At 44.2% G+C, this 22,284-nt stretch overlaps 1 protein-coding gene across 4 annotated transcripts in view; it reads right to left on the bottom strand.

Moving 5' to 3' along the window:
* Positions 1–17,589, bottom strand: part of NSD1 (nuclear receptor binding SET domain protein 1) — a 139,201-nt gene extending 121,612 nt beyond the window's left edge. Inside the window, exons 1-2 of one of the 4 annotated variants that reach the window (XM_039239709.1) lie at positions 17,571–17,589; positions 14,698–15,641 (exon numbers count right to left, since the gene is read on the bottom strand). In XM_039239709.1, the coding sequence (XP_039095640.1) occupies positions 14,698–15,624 (927 nt within the window). In that variant the 5' untranslated portion in view covers positions 15,625–15,641; positions 17,571–17,589. Of the gene's footprint in view, positions 1–14,697; positions 15,642–16,771; positions 16,938–17,089; positions 17,112–17,570 lie in introns of those variants that run through there. The other 3 variants (XM_039239710.1, XM_039239708.1, XM_039239711.1) reach the window with 3 other exon arrangements.
* Positions 17,590–22,284: the final 4,695 nt, after the last annotated feature.

The following is a 22,284-nucleotide window of genomic DNA, read 5'->3' as shown; positions in this document are numbered from 1 at the left end:
AAATTGGGGCGCCTGGGTGGCTTAGTCGGTTAAGCGTCCGACTTTCGCTTAGGTCATGATCTCGCGGTTCCTGGGTTCAAGCCCCGCGTCGGGCTCTGTGCTGACTGCCAGCTCAGAGCCTGGAGCCTGTTTCAGAGTCTGTGACTCCTTCTCTCTCTGACCCTCCCCTGCTCACACTGTCTCTCTCTCTCTCTCCTAGAAATAAATAAAACTTTAAAAAAAAAAAAAATTTTTTTTCTTAAATAGGGGTGCCTGGGTGGCTCAATCAGTTCAACATCCAACTCAGTTCTGGCTCAGGTCATGATCTCAGTTTTGTGGGTTTGAGCGCTGCATTGGGCTCTGTGCTGATAGCAAGGGGCCTGCTTGGGATTCTCACTTTCTCTCTCTCTCTCACCCTTCCCCACTCACACTGTCTCAAAAATAAATAAATAAAACTTTAAAGAATATACTTTAAAAATAAATTAAATCTCTTCATTTCTTGTTGGGTGGGTGTGGTAACCAGCCTCCACATGGTCTCCAATGATTCTCACCTCGTGGTATTCATGGTATTCAGCCCATGGTTTTCCCCTCCCACATTTATCCCCTTAAATCTTCCTGCTTGGTCTCTCCTCTCTTGGATCATTCAGCCTGGGGGAAACTAGTACATACTATGAGCAGCCCAATGGAGAAGCTCACCTGGCAAGGAACTAAGGCCTCCTACAGCCAACCAGCAGCCTTTTCTTAGACAAAGATCCTAGAGCCTTCAGGACTGCAGCACTGGCTGACATCTTGCTTGTAATCTCATGAGACACTCTGAGCCAGAATCACCCAACAAAGCCACTCCCAGATTCCTAACCCTCTGTGTTATGTTTGTTTCAGCCTGCTAAATTTGAAAGTCATTTGTTAGACAAAATAGATAACTAATACAGAGGGAAAAATTCCTTTCACAGCTTTAAGAATTTATGTTTTCAAAAAGGATAAGACTACACTATAAAAATTATCATTATGGTAATGAATATTAAAATAAAATCCCTATTAAATCAGTAAGACTGTGATACATATGATTTCTTCATATTTTTATGGTCTGTAAAGCTAATCAAATATATAGAAGTACAATAAGCTTTGAATCGATAAAAGAAATCACTTCAAAACACAGATCTGGGTAAATGAAAACTCAAACTTCAGCTGTACAACTATAGAAAATAATTTACTAAAACTAAAAAGAGATTGGGACACCTGGGTAGCTCAGTAGGTGAAGCACCCAACTCTATTTTAGCTCAGGTTATGATATCACAGTTCATGAGATCTAGCCCTTTGTCAGGCTCCGTGTTGTCAAAGCAGAGACTGCTTGGGATTCTCTCTCCCCCTCTCTCTCTCTGCTCCTCCTGCATTCTCACTCTCTCGCTCTCAAAATAAATAAATAAAAACTTTAAAAGAAATGCCAAAAAAAAAACCCCAAACCTGTTAAAATGGTACAATTGTTTTGGAAAGCCATAGAGAAGTACATATATCAAGACAAAAAATTTAACCTATTATCCTGATATTCCACTACCAGCAATTTATCCTTAGGAAATAATTCCACAAACATTATTATGAAACTATTACTAGGAAATAATTCCACAGATATTACCTATGATGACTCTACTTACAACTCTAACATCTACTCTACCAAAGAAATTATTCCAGTGGTTTAATCACCTGCACTATAATACTTCTGCCCAAAGCTCTACTATGTTACAAAAAAAAAAAAAGAAAATTAAAATGTAGAATTTTATTATCTCTCAGCAACAGCTCTGCAATTCTTTACAGATAGTGGCATAAGTGGAGGTGCTATTCCTTGATATACTTATTATAAAAACAAATTCAAGACACTGTCAATCAAATCAAATGTAATGTTGAAAAAATGCCTTTGGATGTAAAATTCCAAAGACAATTAGCATGGCATTAATGTCTATTATTTTTACTGAATACAGAGACAACTTGTATATCACCTACTTGCACCAGGGACCCACAACAGCTCCAATTACACCATCAAGAGAAATCTGAGATGACGAGGGGAATATACCTTTGCGATTTACAAAGACTACCTTCAGACTCTTCCTGGTATATGAGGGGATATCGTATAACCTGTAATTATTTTTAATTCAGTCTAATGTGTAAATACAATTGTTCATACTCCAAAATGGATTCTATCCTTCCAGCAATCTTTAGCAGAATATTATGATATTTTAAATAATGTCACTGGAGATGTGAAAAAGACTTTAGAAACCTTAATCAAGTAATTTTGCCTAAAAAAGCAACACTAACATCTGTTCCAATTTATTAAGGGGAAACCACAAGTGTATATGACTGTCGGTTCTCTAATAAATTATCTAAAAGTGGAAGCAATGCTTAAAAATTATGGTTTGTGTATAAGCATTACAAAGAACATAGATCATCTAGAATATATAAAGAACTCTCAAAATTCAACAGTTTAAAAAAAAAAAATCAAACAATCCAATTAGAAAATGGGCAAAAGAGATGAACATATTTCACTAGAGGATATACAGATGGCAAATAAGCATACAAAAAGATGTTCAACATCATTAGCTATCAGGAAAATGCCAATTAAAATCATAATGAGAGATCACTACATAACTATCAAAATGGCTGAAATAAAAACAGTGACAACACGAATGCAAATCAAAACTATAATGAGACATCACCTCACACCTGTCAGAATGGCTAAAATCAAAAAGCATAAGAAACAAGTGTTGACAAGAAAGTGGAGAAAAAGGAACCCTTGTGCACTGTTGGCAGGAATGCAAACTAGTACAGCCACTGTGGAAAACAGTATGGAGGTTCCTCAAAAAATTAAAAACAGAATTACCAGATGATCCAGTAGTTCTAACTACTGGGTATTTCCCAAAGAATACAAAAACACTAATTCAAATAGATATATGCACCCTATGTTTACTCCAACATTATATTCAATAGCCAAGATATAGAAGCAACCCAAAAGTCCATCAAAAGATGAATGAATACTTCATTGATGAATGAAGAAAATGTGGGAGATATATGTATGCATCAAACAATCCAATTAGAAATGGGCAAAATATACATACACATACACACACACCAGACTATTACTCACACATTAAAAAAAATGAGATTTTGCCATTTGCAACAACATGGATGGATCTAGAGAGTATATAAGGCTAAGTGAAATAAATCAGAGAAAGAAAATACCATATGATTTTTCACTTGTGGGATTTAAGAAACAAAGTAAAAATTTTTAAAAAGACAGACAAAAAACTAGACTCTTAAATACAGAAAATAAACTGGTGATTACCAGAGGTCATATAGAGCTGGGGGACAGGTGAAGGAGAGTAAGAGTACCCTTATCTTTGGGTGCCTGGGTGGCTCAGGTGTTTGAGCATCTGACTCTTGGTTTTAGCTCAGGTCATGATCTCACAGCCCGTGAGTTCAAGCCCCATGTCAGGCTGTGTTGACAGTATCGAGTCTGCTTGGAATTCACATTCCCTCTCTCTTTGCCCCTTCCCTGCTCTCTCTCTCTCAATAAACTTAAAAAAATAAATAAATAAATAAAAACCACACAAATGTATAGAATTTCTGAATCATACTATATGTCTCACACTAATATAACCTGTATATTCATTATACTGGAAAGAGGAGAGGAGAGGAAGAAAAAGAAAAAGAAAAAGAAAGAAAAAGAAAAAGAAAAAGAAAAAGAAAAAGAAAAAGAAAAAGAAAAGGAAAAGGAAAAGGAAAAGGAAAAGGAAAAGGAAAAGGAAAAGGAAAAAGAGGGTGCCTGGCTGGTTCACTTACTATAGCATGCAACTCTTGACTTCAGGGTTGCAAGTTCAAGCACCGCAGTGGGTGTTGAGATTATTTAAAAATATTTAAAAAAGAGGGGCGCCTGGGTGGCTTAGTCGGTTAAGCGTCCGACTTTCGCTTAGGTCATGATCTCGCGGTTCGTGGGTTCGAGCCCCGCGTCGGGCTCTGTGCTGACTGCCAGCTCAGAGCCTGGAGCCTGTTTCAGAGTCTGTGTTTCCCTCTCTCTCTGACCCTCCCCTGTTCACGCTGTCTCTCTCTCTCTCCTGGAAATTTAAAAAAAAAAAAAAAAATTTAAAAATATTTAAAAAAGAAAAAAGAAACCAAGAAAAAGAAAGAAACAGTGGTAACACCAAATGATGGCAAAGATTCAGAGAGACTCCATCACTCATACACTGCCAGTGAGAATATAAATGATAGAGTTGCTCTGAAAATCAGCTTGGCAGCTTCTAAAACTAAACAAGTCACTACCATATGATTCAGCAACTGTACTTGGGCATTTATCCCAGAGAAATGAAAACTTAGGTTTACACAAAAACCTATACACAAATGTTCATAGCAATTTTACTTCCATCAGACAAAAGCTAGAATAAGGCCACATGTCCTTTAACAGGTGAGTAGTTCAACAAGCTGTCGAATACACATTCTATGGAATATTATTTAGTCATAAAAAGGAATAAAATATTGATACATTCAATAAACTGAAGGAATCTCCAGGGACTTACATATATAAGTGAAAAAACCCAATCCCAAAAAGCTATATACTGTATGATACCATTTATGTAACATTTTTAAAATAACAAAATTTTACAAAGGACAGAGTTAGTTAGCAAAGGCTGGGGAAAGAGCTGCAAGAAAGGAGATGGATGTGATATAAAGGGAGCACGGGAGAGATCCTCGAGGTGTTGGAACTGTTTAGTATCTTGACTGTGGTGGTACATATATGAACCTCCACAGGTGATAAAAATGTAGAGAATTTATACACATTATATATACTATGTACTACATAACATGAGTACAGATAGAACTGGAGACATCTAGAACACATCTTAGAAATACAGAATTTTCTTTTAGGTTAAAAAAAAACATGAAAAACAAAAACTGGGTTCAGGGCGGCTGGGTGGTTCAGTCAGTTGAGCATCTGACTTTAGCTCAGGTCATGACCTCATGGCACAGGAGTTTGAACCCCACGTCGGGATCTGTGCTGACAGCTTGGAGCCTGGAGCCTGCTTCTGATTCTGTCTCCCCCTCTCTCTGCCCCGACCCCACTCACACTCTATCTCTCTCAAAATTGAAAAACATTAAAAACAAAACAAAACAATTGGGTTCACCCAAACAAGATTGGTGGATTAGATCAACAACAATATCCTGGTTGTAATATTAGATGTTTTTACAAAACATTACCATTGCAAAACCAGGGAAAATGTACAAGAGATCTCCTCTGTATTATTACTTAAAACTGCAAGTGAATCTACATTTAGCTTAGTAAAAATTTCAGGAATAAAAAAGAGTGCAGATCTATCTACATGCTCATATGAAAAATATGTCCTTGACATATTAACCAAGGTATTGAAGATGTATACAGGCCACTTACATTATTAAAGTTAAAAAAAAAAAAAAAAAGGTTTGTATAGGGGCGCCTGGGTGGCTTAGTCGGTTAAGCGTCTGACTTTCGCTTAGGTCATGATCTCGCGGTTCGTGGGTTCAAGCCCCGCGGCGGGCTCTGTGTGCTGACTGCCAGCTCAGAGCCTGGAGCCTGTTACAGAGTCTGTGACTCCCTCTCTCTGACCCTCCCCTGTTCATGCTGTCTCTTTCTCTCTCTCCTAGAAATAAATAAAACATTAAAAAAACTTTATAAAAAAAAAGGTTTGTATAAAGAGTCTAAAAGAATATCAAGAGTACATGAGGGGTGACAGAAATAGAAACTTTTACATCCCATTTTTAAGTCTGACCTTTTTCTTTACCATGAATATTTATTACATTTCTAACTAAAAAGAATCATAGCTGGGGTGCCTGGGTGGCTTCAGTTGGTTAAGCATATTTTTTTTAATGTTTATATTAATTTTTGAGAGAGAGTGCAAGCAGGGGAGGGACAGAGAGAGAGAGAAAGAGAGTGACAGAGAAAGAGACAGAAAATCCGAAGCAGGCGCTGTGTTGACACTCGTCAGGAACTGACGAACTCACGAACTGCGAGATCATGACCTGAGCCAAAGTCAGATCCTTAACCAATTGAGCCACTCGGGCGCCCCACATCCCACTTATATCGGCTAAGGTCATGACCTCATGGTTCCTGAGTTTGAGCCCTACATGGGGCTCTGCACTGACAGCACAGAGCCTGCTTGGAACTCTGTCTCTCCCTTTCTCTCTGCTCCTCCATTTACTCTTTCAAAACAAATAAACATCAAAAAAAAAAAAAAATCCTAGCCATTTCTTCAAAAGACCACATTTGAAATCATTTTAAAAAGTTTAAGAAACAGTCATTCAGGGTTGCCTGGGTGGCTCAAGCATCTGACTTCAGCTCAGGTTATGATCTCACGGTTCGTGGGTTCGAGCCCCGTAATGGGCTCTGTGCTGACAGCTAGCTCAGAACCTGGAGCCTGTTCCAGATTCTGTGTCTCCCTCTCTCTCTGACCCTCCACTGCTCACAAGGTCTCTCTCTCTCTCAGAAATAAATAAAAAATTAAAAAAAAAAAAAACAATCATTCAATGAAAATCAGATCCGCCACTACAAGATATGGGATCTCCTTTCAGTGGGTTCTTATGAAAACTAGGGGGTAGAGGTGTAACATTTATATCCATGGCAATGACAAAAGACAAACAGCAAAACACAACACAATAAAGTTATACTACTTAATAGCTGGGAGTACACAAAGATCCTGATCCTACTGCACAAAGTAAATTCTCCTGATTACCAAGTAAAAATGGATAAAATTCTATTAAACAGAAATAGAAACTGTCGACGGTAGTTAATGTCTTTAACTTACCGAGTAAGGCAGAAGAGTTTGGAAGAATAGAGACAAAAAGCAAAAATGCAAAGACAGGCTTCTAGAAATTTACAACTAACTCTTCCAAATAGGTGTTTGGTTCTTACATATAATAGGCATTGCTTACTGAGCACCTACTTCAGAACTAGCATCTAGTTGCTTCACACAAATTATCTTGTTGCACTCTCAAACAAACCTGTATGTAAAGTACTAGCCCTAATTTAGAGATGAGGAACTGGGCCTCAGAGATTAAAGGGACTTCTCCAACTAAACAGGAAGCACAATACACACTCAGACACACAAAGAGATCTCTTCAATTTAAGACCATTATGATTCGGAGTGCCTGATGCTCAGTCAGTTAAGTGTCCAACTCTTGATTTCCACTCAGGTCATGATCTCATGGTTTGAGATTAAGCACCATGTCAGGCACTGTGCTGACAGTGTGCAGCCTGCCTTGGATATTCATATTCTCTCTCTCTCTCTCTCTCTCTGCCCCTCCTCCATTCACATGCTCTCACTCTCTCTCAAAATAAACTTAAAAAAAAAAAACCCACTATGATTTAGTATCAACAATTAAAAGACTGAAAAGTAAGGGGGCACCAGGCTGCCTCAGTTGGTGGAACACCAACTCTTGATCCCAGGGTCATGAGTTCAAGTCCCAAGTTGGTGTGGGGAGCCCACTTAAAAAAAATTAGCTCGTTAAAAGATTGAAAGTAAGAATGGGAAGAAAGATATTATGATATTAAGGAACTCAAATTCAAAGGCCTTAGAAATGAGTGCATAAGGAAATAAAGTCAAAAAAATTCTCAAGTTTTGAAATTTGGTACACTGAGGAGGAGAGCTGACAGTCCATTAATCACTTTCCTACCTAAAATCTACTTCCCAGGGCGCCTGGGTGGCTCAGTCAGTTAAGCATCTGACTTAGGCTCAGGTCATGATCTCACATCTTGTGGGTTTAAGCCCCGCACTGGACTCTGTGCTAACAGCTGAGAGCCTGAAGCCTGCTTCATAGTCTGTGTCGCCCTGTCTCTGTCCATCCCCTACTCGCACTGTCTTGCACTGTCCCTCTCTCTCTCTCTCTCTAAAATAAACATTTTTAAAAAAAATTTTTAATAAATAAAATCTACTTCCCTCCCCAAGTTGTACCACTGTAATAGCACCATCCACCCTTTCCTTCAGTAACTATATGAGGTCTACTACAAAAAAGGCACCACGCTACACACTGATAATATGCAACAATGAATCAGACCAGGAGGATAAAGACATGAGCCAGGGGAGAGTGTGAAGTAAACCACTACTATTAGTTTAGTCTGACTGAACCCAGAACACCTTGGATACATAGCATAGGAGATGTGAGAAGTCAAGAAAAGGGTCTTATCAAAGAGGCTCTAAATATGGACTTTGTTAGGTAAACAGAGAAAGAAGTGAGGCACTACAGTTGTAAGCTTTAACCAGAGACCTAGAATTTCTATTTTGGAGGTCAGAATAATTTTGGGTAAGACAGACTGGAAAGAAAACTATATGAAGAGTGATAAAGGCCTCATAGTAGAATGGGAATGAAGAAATGAGAAAAAGACTGGACAATCTGTGTAATTTATTTTTTTTTATTCTTTTTAATGTTTTATTTATTTCTGAGAGAGACAGTGTGAGCAGAGAGAGAGAGAGAGAGACACAGAATCTGGAACAGGCTCCAGGCTCTGAGCTAGCTGTCAGCACAGAGCCCGACACGGGGCTCGAACCCACGAACACCCCAAATCTGTGTATTCAGAAATCACATAATGGAGTGCCTGGCTGGCTCAGTCGGAAGAGCATGATGTGACTCTCAATCTCAGGGTCGTGAGTTTAGAGTTTAAGTCCCACGCTGGGTGTAGAGATTACTTAGGAAAAATTTTAAAAATTAAAAATAAAAACAAACAAAAAAACCTTAAAAAAGTTAACTCTTGGGGTGCCTGGGTGGCTCAGTTGGTTAAGCGTCCAACTTCAGCTCAGGTCATGATCTTGTGGTCTGTGAGTTCAAGTCCCAAGTCCAGCTTTGTGCTGACAGCTCAGAGCCTAGAGCCTGCTTCAGATTCTGTGCCCCTCTCTTTCTCTGCCCCTCCCCCACGCATTCATTCTCTCTCTCAAAAATGGATAAAACATTTTAAAAAATTTTTAAAAAGTCAACTTCACAGGATGGCATACAAGACCTATGTTTATACTTTACCTCTTGACAACCCCACTCTCCCAGATTCCTATCAAAGAATTTCTTGGCACTTCTATATGCTATTTGTTCTTACTTACTGGCATGTCTATCTCTGCTCAATTAAATATAACCTTTCTGTGAAGTTCTTCATGATTACTCCAGATATGCCACAGTACTGTATTTATAACACCTACTTGACTACTTACTGTTCTGTATTGTCAATGTTTACACTCGTCTTCCTTAAACAGTAAAGTTCCTTAAAAACACTGAGTATGTCTTACCTTTTAATACTAGCAGTGCCTGGCACAGAGGAAGCACTCAAATGTGGTTTTATCATAAAAACAAGTGACTACAAAGTTTCCAGCCTTGAAATGAAGAGGAGGATGATGCCATCATTATCACAAAAGGAAATGCACATTTGACATAAGGGACAGGTTCAAAATTGATTATGACCTAGGTAGAAGAAAAGCTTGGCAATTAGAATTTCTTGGTCTGAAGCTCAGAAATCAGATCAAGAGCATTTTCAAACAGCAGAGTAGGAATAAAGTAAATCCACGAAAGTGGATGAGACTGAAGAGAATTAAAAAGGAAGAAAAGACAGTGAGCAAAGAAGCACTGTTTAAAGGAGTGGTGGTCAAATACTGCAAATCTAATAAGGTAAGTATTGAAGTATCATCTGTGACTTTTAAAAGAACAGTTGCAGCAGAGTGGAAGATATAGAAGCCAATCCACAGAGCTTTAAGGAGAGGTTAAAAAGCAGTTAACGATTTCAAGTAATTCACCATTAAAGGGGAAAGATCATTAGAAGAGTTACAGGATATAGGAAGATGCCTTTAGAATAGGAAGATGTCATCCTGGTTTTAGGCAGAAAAAAATGACAAAGTAGAAAGGTAGAAAATAAAGACTCCAGAAGAAAAGAGGAAAGAGGGATGAGTAACACTAGGTTCTCCAGCAAGGAGGGAGTCAAAGAGCAGAACTTGAGAGGTACGCAGACAGGATCTATTTTCTTCTTAGACTGGAAAGGAGAGGGTAGAGAATTACTGCAATGATGGGGACAGCAGAGAGAATCCCCGAGGAATCATGGTCTCAGGGACCACCAGAAGCCATAGAGATCATCTGCACTCATCTCTCCTTTCCCCAAATCCAGACTAATTTTGCCTCCAGGCAACGCAAAATGGCTGCCAATTTCCCTCCTCTGAAAATATCTTTTGGATTTACCCTCCTTCTTTCTACTATTAATTCTGTCCAAGTCTAAGTTTTAATTACTATTGCAACAGACTCATATATCCTAAGGTTGCCTCTATTCTTCCCCAGCCAAAGTTTTCCAAACACTGATTTCATCAGATCACTTCTCAGTTAAAATCCCTTGCTGGCTCCCAGTCCTATCACTTCAACATCAAAAGCCACAATCCAAATTTTTAGGCCCTATTACCAGACTACACCTATCCTACCCAACCATCTCCAACAAATATTTCCTGAAAATACTATGTTCACTTAATGCTCTACATACAAAATATTCTTCTAGGGGGTACCTGGGTGGCTCAGTTAAGCATCCAGACTCCTGATTTCAGCTCAAGTCATGATCTCACAGTTCATGGGTTCAGGCTCCATGCTGACAGCACAGAGCCTGCTTGAGATCCTCTCACCCTTTCTCTACGCCTCCCCTGCTTGTGCTCTCAAAATAAGCTTTAAAAAAAAAAAAAAAAGGAATAGAAAAGAAAAAGAAAATAGCCTTCTAAACCTAACCAAATTCAACCCAGCCAAAGCCAATTCAAGTTCCACTTCTTCCCTGAAGCCTTGACTACTCTAGGTTTCATTCATCTCTCCACTCAATTCTTTAACCACTTAAACATGTACAGCATAGAACTCAGTACAAGGGGGTGGTTTTGAGTGCTTTGTAAATCCTCAAGATTGTACAGGATTGTTACAACACCAAAGTATCTATTTTTAAATGACAAAAGGAAGTCTCTATTCAAACATCTTCCTATGGATAATATAGTGTCTATCTCCACCTAATAAGGAACTACTATTTCAATGCTAGTCAATTACAAGGTAAAACTGCAAACAAATCTGGCAAAAAGACGCTGTGTTTTAAGATACTGTATTTCTTGAAATCGATGTAAATAATAAAGAAAAATCACTCTGATTACAAGCATGGAAAAGATGATCTAGGTCAACCAGTAAACACATGACAAATGACAACAATAATAGGACAGGAGCTTCAAAGAGTGACATGATAAGCATCAAAGTATTAAGATCTATTGGGGCACCTGGGTGGCTCAGTTGGTTAAGCATCCAACTCTTGGTTTTGACTCAGGTTCATAATCTCAGTCATGAGTTCAAACCCAAAGATGGGCTCCTCAATGACACTGTGTAGTCTGTTTGGGATTCTCTTTCTCTCCCTCTCTCTCTGCCCCTCCCCCACTCGCATACACTCTAAATAAGTAAATTTATAAACAATGTAAGTGAATGACTTAACAGAGGGAAGATAAAACAAGATCGGTAAAATAGCAGTTACCAATGAGTATGTAGGAATTTCTACTATTCTCTCTCTTTTGGTTATGCTTGAAATTTTCCATAATGGACATTCTTAAAAGAGAATCTTGCTGTTTTACAAATTAGTAAAATTTTACTTATTACCTATTTCACAAAAATTTAACCTCATTATGATCATGATGACACTGAAGCAAAATAAAGTATGTCAGCTTCCTATTAGACAATTTTGCTGAACAAAACTTTAATTTTTTTTAACATATTTATTTTGAGAGAGAGAGAAAGGAGGAGGGGCAGAGAGAGAAAGAGAAAGAGATTTCCAATCAGGCTCCACGTGATCAGCACAATGCCCCAAACAGGGCCTGATCCCACAAACCTGGAGATCATTACCTGAGGTGAGATTGAGAGTCAGATGCTCAACTGACTGAGCCATCCAGGTACCCCTGGACAAAATTTTTTTTAATTTGATTCTTGCCTTATTATAACAAATAGTTGCCATCACAACCAAAATTTTTCATCACAGGTTTAAACAGTTTATTTTCAGAATTCTTAATTTTAATATAAAATCCTAAGTAAACCCTTTTCTCCTTATTGTGAAATTTTAGTTCCAACTGTAAGTAGATTCATTTTTAGTGATCTTCTTTAGTATAATATGTACATCAGACTATCCTGGAGCTAGCTACATCCTAATAATTTTGAGTATCCCTAAATTCATGAATACCACCACAATATAAATTCTCTATAAAATATCTAAGTAAGGAAGAGTAAAAAACAAACAACTACTACAAACAGCCTAGTGAGTAAACCAGGCCCAGCCAAGAGTGTCAGAGACCTTCAGAAGTCACTAGAGAAAACCAAGAGTACTGAGATAATTCTAGGATTTCAAGGGTTTTAGTCTTGTCTCTAATAATCTCAAGTGCCTTGAAGGATGATCTGTATTCTATGACATCTTTTACTACAAGGTTATGAAGAGACAATACAGACCAAAACACTTAATAAGCTTTAAGTTATTGCCTTTTGTTTTAACTTGTAGCTCTGGGACAAACCTTCCTTCAGTATTTTATCAAGCACCTACATATTATGAAGCACTGTACACTGTATATATTCACTGGCAGGAATTAGAAGGTGTCAACCCAATTAAATATAAAAGCACCAAGTCAAGGTTATCAACTATAATGACAATCATTATTCACATCACTATATTCAGACAAAATAAACAGCAGAGGATAAACTGAAGAGGCTGTTTATTTATGGCAGGGGGCAAACAGTCTGCTTATAGCCAGATATACAAAATAAGACAATATGATCTTGAACCATGTGCCTTTCTCGAACTCTATAAAGGGAATTTACAATCCTAATAACTATTTTACTCTTACCAAGAGAATCTTATTCTATTATGACATCACAGAACAAAAAAGACCAATAGCATTTGCTAATGATTTTCTAAAATTTCCAGCCCTAAGCATAGAATCTAATGCAAAGTAAGTGCTCCATACTTGCTGCAATGAATCAACTGTGCAGTACTCTGTATATATTAATAGTGTGCAGCCATACAGAATTAGGTTTAATTACACCTTTCCCAAACTACATTATTCAGCTAAATTTGCACTCTAAGACTGACTTCACTATTTCAAATCTTCAGCTAAAAAATATCAAAGGCAAAAACCAAATCAATAGATTGCATCCACAGCCTTAAATCAAAGGCTTAAAATTGGTTACTTGCCTCTTCAAGCCCATAAAGTCTTTAAGCAATTTAGACTTTCTGCCAGAAAAAAAAAATTTCTATTTATACACAATTTTGCTAAGTCCCATTTAGGATATATAACATACTGTCTATAAGCTCCAATATTTTCAATTATTTATTATAGAGCCAAAATTCCAGTGACCTCTCTAACGAGAAACAGATTTATGTATCACTATATATACACTTCTAGAGAAACATCTATCTCCACTGTCAAATGTAAGATTTTAGGTAATTACAAGACCAAACCTGCATATGTAAAATAAATTTCCATGTGAACCCAAGACAAAGAGTTTGTCTAAGCTGCCAACAGGTCACCAACACAAGTTATCCACCCTAAAAAATACCGAGGACAATACAGACTCAAGGTGACTGACTACCAAAACAAATTTTTTAAATGTGCAACTGCCAACTTAAGAAACCAGGGAGTTAAAAAAAAAAAGAAACCAGGGAGTACTAAAGCATATTTAATACATCAATCAACAAACAAAAGCGACACACCCACATACTCTGTGACTTTAAAGAACATCAAGGCTATACGGTAAAGTGAAATCTTTGATGTACTCAAAACAATCACCACATACAATTTTTTCTGATTAAATTTTTATATAGATTTCAGAGGCATGGGGGGTAAGGAGATCCTCTGTGCTGACACTGCAGGTAACCATAACAATACATCGAGGCACAAACAAAATCAGAATGAAATATTTAAAACTGAGAGAAATTTTTTAGCAACCAAGAAGTTTGATTTTAAAGGTGATGAAGCTGAGGCTAAGAGAACTGAGCATTCTGCTAACTACAGGCAGTCCAAGAAATTCTGCCTAAGATCAAAAAAAGAACTTTATCATTCACCACTCGTTAACAATATACAGCACTACTAAATAACTAAAGTTCAAGAGTCTATTCTGATGGTGGCAGTTACCTAAAGCATAGGATGCTATACCTTCACAACAGGTAGTTCAGAAAAACTAGCCTAATTTAAATTTTGACTGATGTCCAAGAAGGTCTTCTCATCTTAGCTACTTTCAACTTGTATCCAAAAGGCACTTCGATGTGAAGCAAGCATCACCTCACCAACTAAAAAAATAAGCCATGCCTTATGTAAAAAAGAGCTCCAGAACACTAACTGGTTCACCTGCACTCAGGAAACCAGCAAGCCAAAGTATTTAAAAAATAAAGTAAAACTAAACAAATGTGTGCTTCATCATGAAAAATGAAATCTGAACTCAAAGGCCCTTGAAAGTTTTAACTCTTAACCAGTCCTCAACTGAAGAGTTAGCTGGAAAAATCTGGGAAAAAAAAAATCATACAACAGAGATAAATTTAAAAATCAAAGTAAAATTTTACCAAAAAGCCTATCAGTAGCAATAGGCTCTCAGTTGTTAACTGATAAGCAACCAAAAACCAATTAGTTATGCTTCCCTTTAAGTTGCCTGTATATATACATTTATGTATATATTTAAGTTGTACCAAAAACTGCTTACAAATGGCAATTCCTGTGAAGTAGATGATGATGAAGTTCCAGGTAATTCTAGCATGTTTCCTAATGTACTGGTACTGGAATCTGGATCATCCTGAAAAGATAAATTTATTGAATTTAATTGCTCTTCTATGGTAACGTTTGTATCTCCTAGTGAAAAGGGGGCTGGGAGAAGGGCTGCTTTTTCATTGCTGCCGTCCACTTCATTTCTTTGCTTATTTTTCTGTGTTTCAGTTTGAGGAGCTAATGGCAAGAATGGCGATTTGACTGCACCATTTCTACTCTCTGATGTGCTGTCTTGTTCATTTCCCATGGCCACTTCTACACCATTCTCTGATTTAGGCTCATAATTGCAGGTGGCATTGGTCTGAGTTTCCTCAAAGATCTCCTCTATACTCTCATCCTCTGTGACTGGCTGTTCTGGGTCCATTTCAGAATCTACATCTGCATCGTCCACACAAGTAAAATTCTCAAAGTGCAGAAAGCCATTCTTGATAGTCTTTGTTACTTTTACCTGGAGTTCAGGGGAGTTATTACAAGAGGGTTCCTGTTTCATAGCAAGTGCTGTTGGACCACCAGGACTCAAGGAAGTGCAAACAATTGGCGACTGAGCTCTTGAATCACTTTTTTCAGGGTCTTGAAAGGATTCTGATCCATCAGCAGACCCATTTAAATACTCTACATTGATCATGGAGGCCAAATCCTGTAGTCTCCGCAGTGGAATGTAACAAGATGGAGAATCTTGTCCATATGCATTTTGGGATGTTCCACTGGCAGTCGGTAACTGCATAGTACACCCATTAAGTGGCTCAGAAAAATTGGATTGACCATTACCGAAAGGGCTGTCCTTGTCTTCAGGGGCATCTAAATTCACTGGATTGGAAAAGGGCAGCAGACAATTTCTTCTAGGTAGTTCACAGGTCTGATCCATCCTGGGCCAGCATCAACCTGGAATCCAAAAACAGCAATTAATCTGAGTTTATAGGCCATTTGACTCTTATCTTCAAAATGGCAGCCACTTCTGAAGGCCTAGTGGCCTCGATGCCTTTCTGCTGCACTTCCATGGGCGGAAAAAGTTCCCCAGCTGACGATGGAAAAATGGCCTCGGTGAACCTCCGCAAACTCCATCTTCCCGGAGCTGGGCAGATCTTGCCACATGCAAGCAGCCCGTCCCTTTTTCCTGCACTGCAGACTGGTGGACAGTTGGGCTGAACTAACATTAAAATCCCTTTGGCAACAGAAATTCCTAAATCTCAAACAGAAATTGCCCTCCCCATTCCCCGCTGGGGGGTCCAGCAGCCGGCTCTCCCAAAGGGAGAGGGCTGCACGGTTCGAAGGGGGTTCCCGGACGCTGCACAAAAAAGGTTACCCCCCCCCTCCTTCCTGGCTCGCTCGGGCGCAGCGGTCACAATAGCGCTGCACCCTGCGCCCAGCCGGCACTGAAGCCTTTGCAGCGGCCGTGCCCAGGCCGCAGGCGAGTCGGCCTAAGCGAGTGCACCCCGAACCTCGCCTTCCAGACTGCAGGACTGCTCGGTCCACGGCTGCAGGGCCCAGAGGCCACGACGCGGCAGGGAGGGAGAAACAGAGGCAGCCGGTGAAGCCGAGTCAGGGAGCAGCAGCAGCTGCTACAGCTTGACAAACATGGCTGCTGCCGACGCCGCCGCCGCCTGCCCGGGCCGCGCTCCTTCCCGCAGCCGCGGCAGCACCTCCTGGCCGAGCCGATCACACTCATCAATATTAAGCAGCAAGCAAAGTTTGCTGCAGGAGGGTAGCCGGCCCCGCGCCCACCAGCCGGCTACCTGAGGGGAGGCGGAGGCCGAGGTGCGCGCGGGAGGCCGGCGGGGCACGGGCCGCGCGGGGAGGAAGTTCGCGGCGGCCGGGCCGGCTAGGCCTGAGCCCGGCTGGTAGTGATGGAGGGGGAGGGGGCCCGCGGCTACAACGCCGCGGGCCACCAACACCGCGCCGCGCCCGGCCCTCCCCCGCGCCCCTCACCTCACTGCCACCACCATCTTCCCCACCCGGCCGCCTCCTCCCTCCTCCACGCGCCTACCCGCCACCCACCCAAGCGCACTAGTTACCGTGCCCCGCGCCCCCTCCCGGGCCGGCTGGGGGGAGGGGGTGACCCTCATTACACTGGGGTGCGAGCGGAGCTGAGGGGAGAGAGCGGAGCCGCTCGCCGCACCCCCCTCCCCCCCGCGTCTCTCTTCAGGGGAGAAGGCAGCAAGCGCGACCTGCCCCGGCCTATTCCGCCGCCGCCTCCTCCTCCTCACACCCCCACCGCGCGCGCCCCCGCGGCGGCGCGTGCGACCCAGCGCCTCGCGCCGGCCCGCGTGCGGCTGGGGCGCCGAGTGCGCGCGCACCCCTTCCCCCACCGCGCGCGCGCTCCCTCTCCTCACTCTTCGGGGTTCAGGGCGGGTGAAGTCGGGCTCGCGAGCGCGCCGCCCAATCAGCGGAGCCGCCGCTGCCGCCCCCTCCCCTCCCCTTGCGCGCCCGCTCGCGGCCCGGGCCTACGGGCCGGCCCGGCAGCCCGGGCGGGGCCTGAGGCAGGCTCCCCAGGGGCCTCGCGCGCCTCCCCGGAGTGTCTGGGCCTGCGGGCGTCGTGGGTGGCACTCAGATCCCCTCACCTACCTCGGGTCGCATTTATAGCCCCGGGCTGCACACGACTCCTGCACCCTACCCGTCTCCGAGCCCCATCCCCGGCGGCACCTGGCCCGGCTGAGGCCTGTCCGACCGCCCAGCCAGCTCCGTTCGGGCCCGCGTCAGTCCCGGCCTCCATCTTAGGTTACAGCCCGGCTCCCCATCCACTGGGCACCTGCCCTCAGCCCGCTCGGCTCGCCCCGAGGCCAAGGCAACCCCCCCTCCTACCGCGGGGCTCACCTGGGGGCTTGGGCTGGGGTCTTCGAAGCCTCAGGCCCTGAGCAGATGCGGCCGCAGGTGAACCCCCTGCCCAGCCGCACCCCAAACCCACACCACCACCACCACAGACCAAGCTGAGCAGGAAACAAAATGGAGGCAGCAGCTCGGGTCTGCCTCCCAGAGCCAAGCTTGTGCAGCCCCAGGGCTCCCTCCTGCCGCAGGCCCGACGCCCGCGAGGCAGGGGGCTGGCTCGTCCCGGGCTAAACAGGCAGCCGCCCTAGAGCAGCGCAGACAGGCTGGGGACTCGGCCCTGCGGTCCCCACAGCCCCTCACCCACCACCCCTTCCCTTCCCCCTCCTCCCTATTTCTCTCCCTCCCCCTGCCCGGCCTTGCGGGGTGAGCGGCGATCGGGAGCCGGGTCGGGTCGGGTTACCCGCCCGGGCACTGCCTGCCCGGCCGTGGCCTCGGCCGGGGAATGAGACCGGGCGACCCCCGCGCTAGCCCACCCCCCGCACCGGAGCCGGGCAGCAGCCTGACAGCGCTCCCGCACCTCGGCCTGCCGCCGTGCGGCCCCCGCCCAGTGAGGCCGTGTACCCAGCCCGGGCACCGCCGGGACGAAGCTCCCTCACCACCCCCGAGCCCAGGGGTCCTCGCTGCCTCGGGCGGGGCGAGGGGAGCGCTGGGGGGAGGGGTCCACTAATCCCTGCACCGCCTCCCGCGCCTAGTCTGGGTCTGGGCCTGGCACGGGGACTCGGGCCGCAGGCGCGGGCGGGCGTCAGTAGGTGTGTGCGCGCGGGGCTGAGGACGCGGGCTGGGGGCCCGGAGGGGCCGCGCCTCGCACAGCGGACGCTGCAGTTCTCCGCACCCAGGCAGAAGGCCCTCTCGTGCCACAGCCGCCCAGCACGGGCCGCCTGCTCCGCAGTCCTGATCCCCCGGGAGCGCGCGCCTCGCCCCTGCAAGCCGGGCTTCGGGACCCCGGCGGAACTGCGCTGGGAGGGCGGACCGCCGGCTGGCCCAGTCAGGCCTAATGGCTTAATCGCCTAATCCTCAGGCTGGTGCTGTCTGCTCCCAGGGTGTCTTGGACCTCGAGGCCTGCACCCAGCGCCCGGGGCCCCACAGCTCTGGCCTAGAGCGGCCACGACGCGTCCAATCATCAAAGACGGCGCAAGGACAGGTCAAGGAACCCAAACCCAGCCTCACACCGAGATTCCGGCTCCCTAAGCCCTTCCCCCAATTCGGTCTGACTTCATCGCCCCCTGGGCTATTGTACCGCGACAAATCTCACCTCTGCAGCCAGCTGTTAACCTAAAGTGCTAAGGGCATCCTCGCTGTTAGGAGAAAACCACGACCTACCGCCATAAAAATCCCGCCTCCTCCAGAAAGCCTTCTGTGATTAGAGTTAACTCCATCTCAAAGCTGAGGGCGCCGCCCTCGAGAGCCACGTGACCATGAGTCCTCCCTGGGCTTAGTAAATGTGCATAATTATTGCCCCAGTGGAGTGTTTACCCGCAGCCCTTCTATCTATTAGCCCTGAGCCCACTTGGGAGAAAGGCTACTTTTGGCCTTGTCCTGCGCGGCGTCCGCACCGGGGTCCCTAAACTCCACCCTCAAGCTTTACCCACCTATCTCCCGGAGACTGGCCCCAGTAGGCTAGGAGCTCAGGATGCCCCTTATCTCCTACTCTCCAAAGACCACAGTCCAGCCCTGGATACACAAGTTACCAGGTCCATAGCACACCGTGTAAGTTCTGGGATGCAGCCCCTGTCAAGACACCAAGCTGACTTTCTTAGAGGGAAGATGTCCCCTGGAACCAAAGTAATGCCCCCCCCCACTCCAACTGTGATCCCAGGGGGCCTCTGAAGTACTCTCAAGGTTCCCAGGTGCCAAGTAAGGTTGGCAGTATTCTCTGCACTAGGACCAGCAGGAGAAAAGCTGGGTCTACACCACAGCATCCTGCCCTACAGGGACCAGCCCTTGCTTTGCTAAGGAGTCATTCCTGCCACCCAACCCCATTTGGGCAATTCAGTGGGGAAGCTTTGACTGTTTCCTTCTTCACACCTAATAATCTGAGCTGAGTATTTCTGACTGACAATTAGCCCCTGCCAATTGCCCCAATTCATCAAGGCTCCTCTCAACATTTTACTTTCCCACAGAACGTCCTGAGGGCCTCAGAGCTGCCCCTGTTTGGGCTTGAGCCAGTCACCCAACAGCCCCAAGCTTCAGTTTCCTCACCTGTGCTTCCAACACACAAGGGTGGCTGTGAGCTTCCTCCAAGGGAAAGGTAAGTTTTAGAAGCCTGTGCAGACTAATCACCTGATGAATGCTGAAATGTAATTCATTGCTTCATTCAGCAACCAATTCCTGCATTCTGGTCAATATGCTGCATGCTGGGAAAACAAAGGACAAGATGCCTGCCCCAGAAATCTCCAGGCCTCAGGAAAAGACAATTAAATCAAGGTGCAACAATGTAAAAAGGTGCTGGAACAATGGTTCCTCCCAGAGCTGATCTCTGAATATCACTGCCCTATAGGAAACCCTCTTTACAACTTTCCAGCCCCTAAGAAAAAGCAGTAGAGGTTAAAAGAGGGACAGGCAGCTGGGATGAACCGGTTACTGGAAGCCCGGGGTAAACCTCTTGGACTTTCCTGAGGTGACCTCAGGGGGCCCTTCCTGCTTGTTAAGGAGAACTTGGCTGGAGTGGTCTCAACTACAACAGCCCCTTCTAGGGCCTCTGCATCCAGCAGCCCTGGCCAAGTGCCTCATGTATATTCGTTCTGGGCTGAAGGGACCCACAGGACCACATATTCTCACAAGGACACTGGCTTTTGAAGTCAGGGAAGAAGGGACAGGATTTGGTCCTACCCTCATCCTCATCTTTGCTCAGGGACCTTTTCTGGGCCTGTATCTCTCATCCTTAAGACTGAGATTAGAATCAAATACTTGCTAAATCTATGCTGTATGCTGGACACCATGCTGGGCATACATTAACATTCCTTTAACCCTTCAGCAGCCCTGTGAAAAACTGAAGTCCAAAAGCTTAAGCTCTTCTGCAAGGCGTCAGAGCCTTAACAGTCACCTGGTGTGCTTGGCCTCATATCTGTTGCTCTTAGCTGGCACACAGATACCATCGTGAGAGCCCAACACAGTGCCTTACCCACAGGTACTCAGGAATTTGAGTGTCAGGCAGTGAGATTATTTTAGCCTCAGTTTCCTCATCTGTGAATTATGGTTACTGATAATTCTTACTCTGCTGAGATAGATACCTATCAAGACATTTGGCCGGTGTACAGTGATCCTTTTTTTCTTAGAACTGCCCCTCTTTCATTCATTCATTCATTCTGCAGATATTTATTAAGCTATCCCCTCATAGCCTTGTGAGGAAGGCAGATAAATAAAAAGAAGGTAGAGAGCTGAGCCCTGAGAGAGAAGGTGAAGGTGTTGGGGGATCTGGGGAGGCCTCAGGGGCAGTCAGGGAAGCAATAAGAGGTCTCAGGTAAGGATAGGAAAGGCCATGAGTGCCTGACTAAGCAGGGCCTAATTGTCCAAATTAAAGAATTTAAGCTTGGGGCCCCTGGGTGTCTCAGTTGGTTGAGCGTTCAACTTTGGCTCATGATCTCGCAGTCTGTGGGTTCGAGCCCCACACTAGGCTCTGTGCTGGCAGCTCAGAGCCTGGAGCCTGCTTCAGATTCTGTATCTCCCTCTCTCTCTGCCCCTCCCCTGCTTGCACTCTGTCTCCCTCTCTCTTGAAAATGAATAAACATTTTAAAAAATTAAAAAAGAGTTTTTAAAAGAATTTAGGCTTTCTCTGGAGCTCAGTAGGAAACCATGGAAGGTTAAAGAGCAGGTTATGGATCACATCTATGCAGTATAAAACTCACTCTACCAGCAGTGTCCAGAAGAGATTGATACTTCCTCTAGAAACACTACCCTGGCCAGGGCCTTGCTTCTCGGTTATGCTTGAACTGTCTTATTCCAGTAACAGTTGTGGCTTCTCTTCTTTTGTGCCAGCTATTCTCCAAGACACCCTCTCATTTAATCCTGAGTTGAGCACTGTTGTTCTTCCCATCTTCCAGAGAGGAAGCATGTCTTTGTCAAAACCAAACTCCTAACCCAAACTCCCAGTTCATGCTGTTTATCTCCACTGGACATGAGCATCATCTGCTTTCTGACTAAACAGCCAGGTCCGGTGGGGAGGTATGGAGGCCTTTGCTGATTAGTCCTAAATGCTGCTGGTGAACACCACAGCCATCCCTTCCTATGGGTCTAGGGATTGGAAATTCCTTTCTCTGTCTATTCAATGGTTTCTGCAGAACTGAATCAGGCTTCTACTTAAGATCAAGGAAGGATTGGCCACATCTGAAGCCATATAGCTTTCCAGCAGTGTTTCCTTCCTACCCAAAATACCAGGTTTCTCTCTGCTAATCTGAACCTGTAGCCCCAGCCCCAAGGACTCAAGTTTCCATCTTCAAGTGTTCTTTTTCTCAGATATTCTCTTATGAAAACCCAGCGTGTGGTGGCTACTAATCCCTGCCCTTTTGCCCTCATCACTTCCCTGGCTGCCCATGTACTCACTGTGTCTAGACAGACCATATTTCATGAAGCCTGTGCTCATACTATTCCCTCTGCCTTTTCTCCTGTCAGGCAAACTCCTGCTCAACCTTTGGGGCCCAGTTTAGAAGACTCCTCCTCCTCCTGGAAACCTTCACTGATCCCACCCCAGCAGTCAGTCATTTTT

This window comes from Hyaena hyaena, unplaced genomic scaffold (genome assembly GCF_003009895.1).
Source record: "Hyaena hyaena isolate Hyena2069 unplaced genomic scaffold, ASM300989v1 scaffold_160, whole genome shotgun sequence".
Classification (NCBI taxonomy): Eukaryota; Metazoa; Chordata; class Mammalia; order Carnivora; family Hyaenidae; genus Hyaena; species Hyaena hyaena.
Note: the sequence above shows the minus strand (reverse complement) of the source record. Positions and strands in the feature narration are given on the sequence as shown.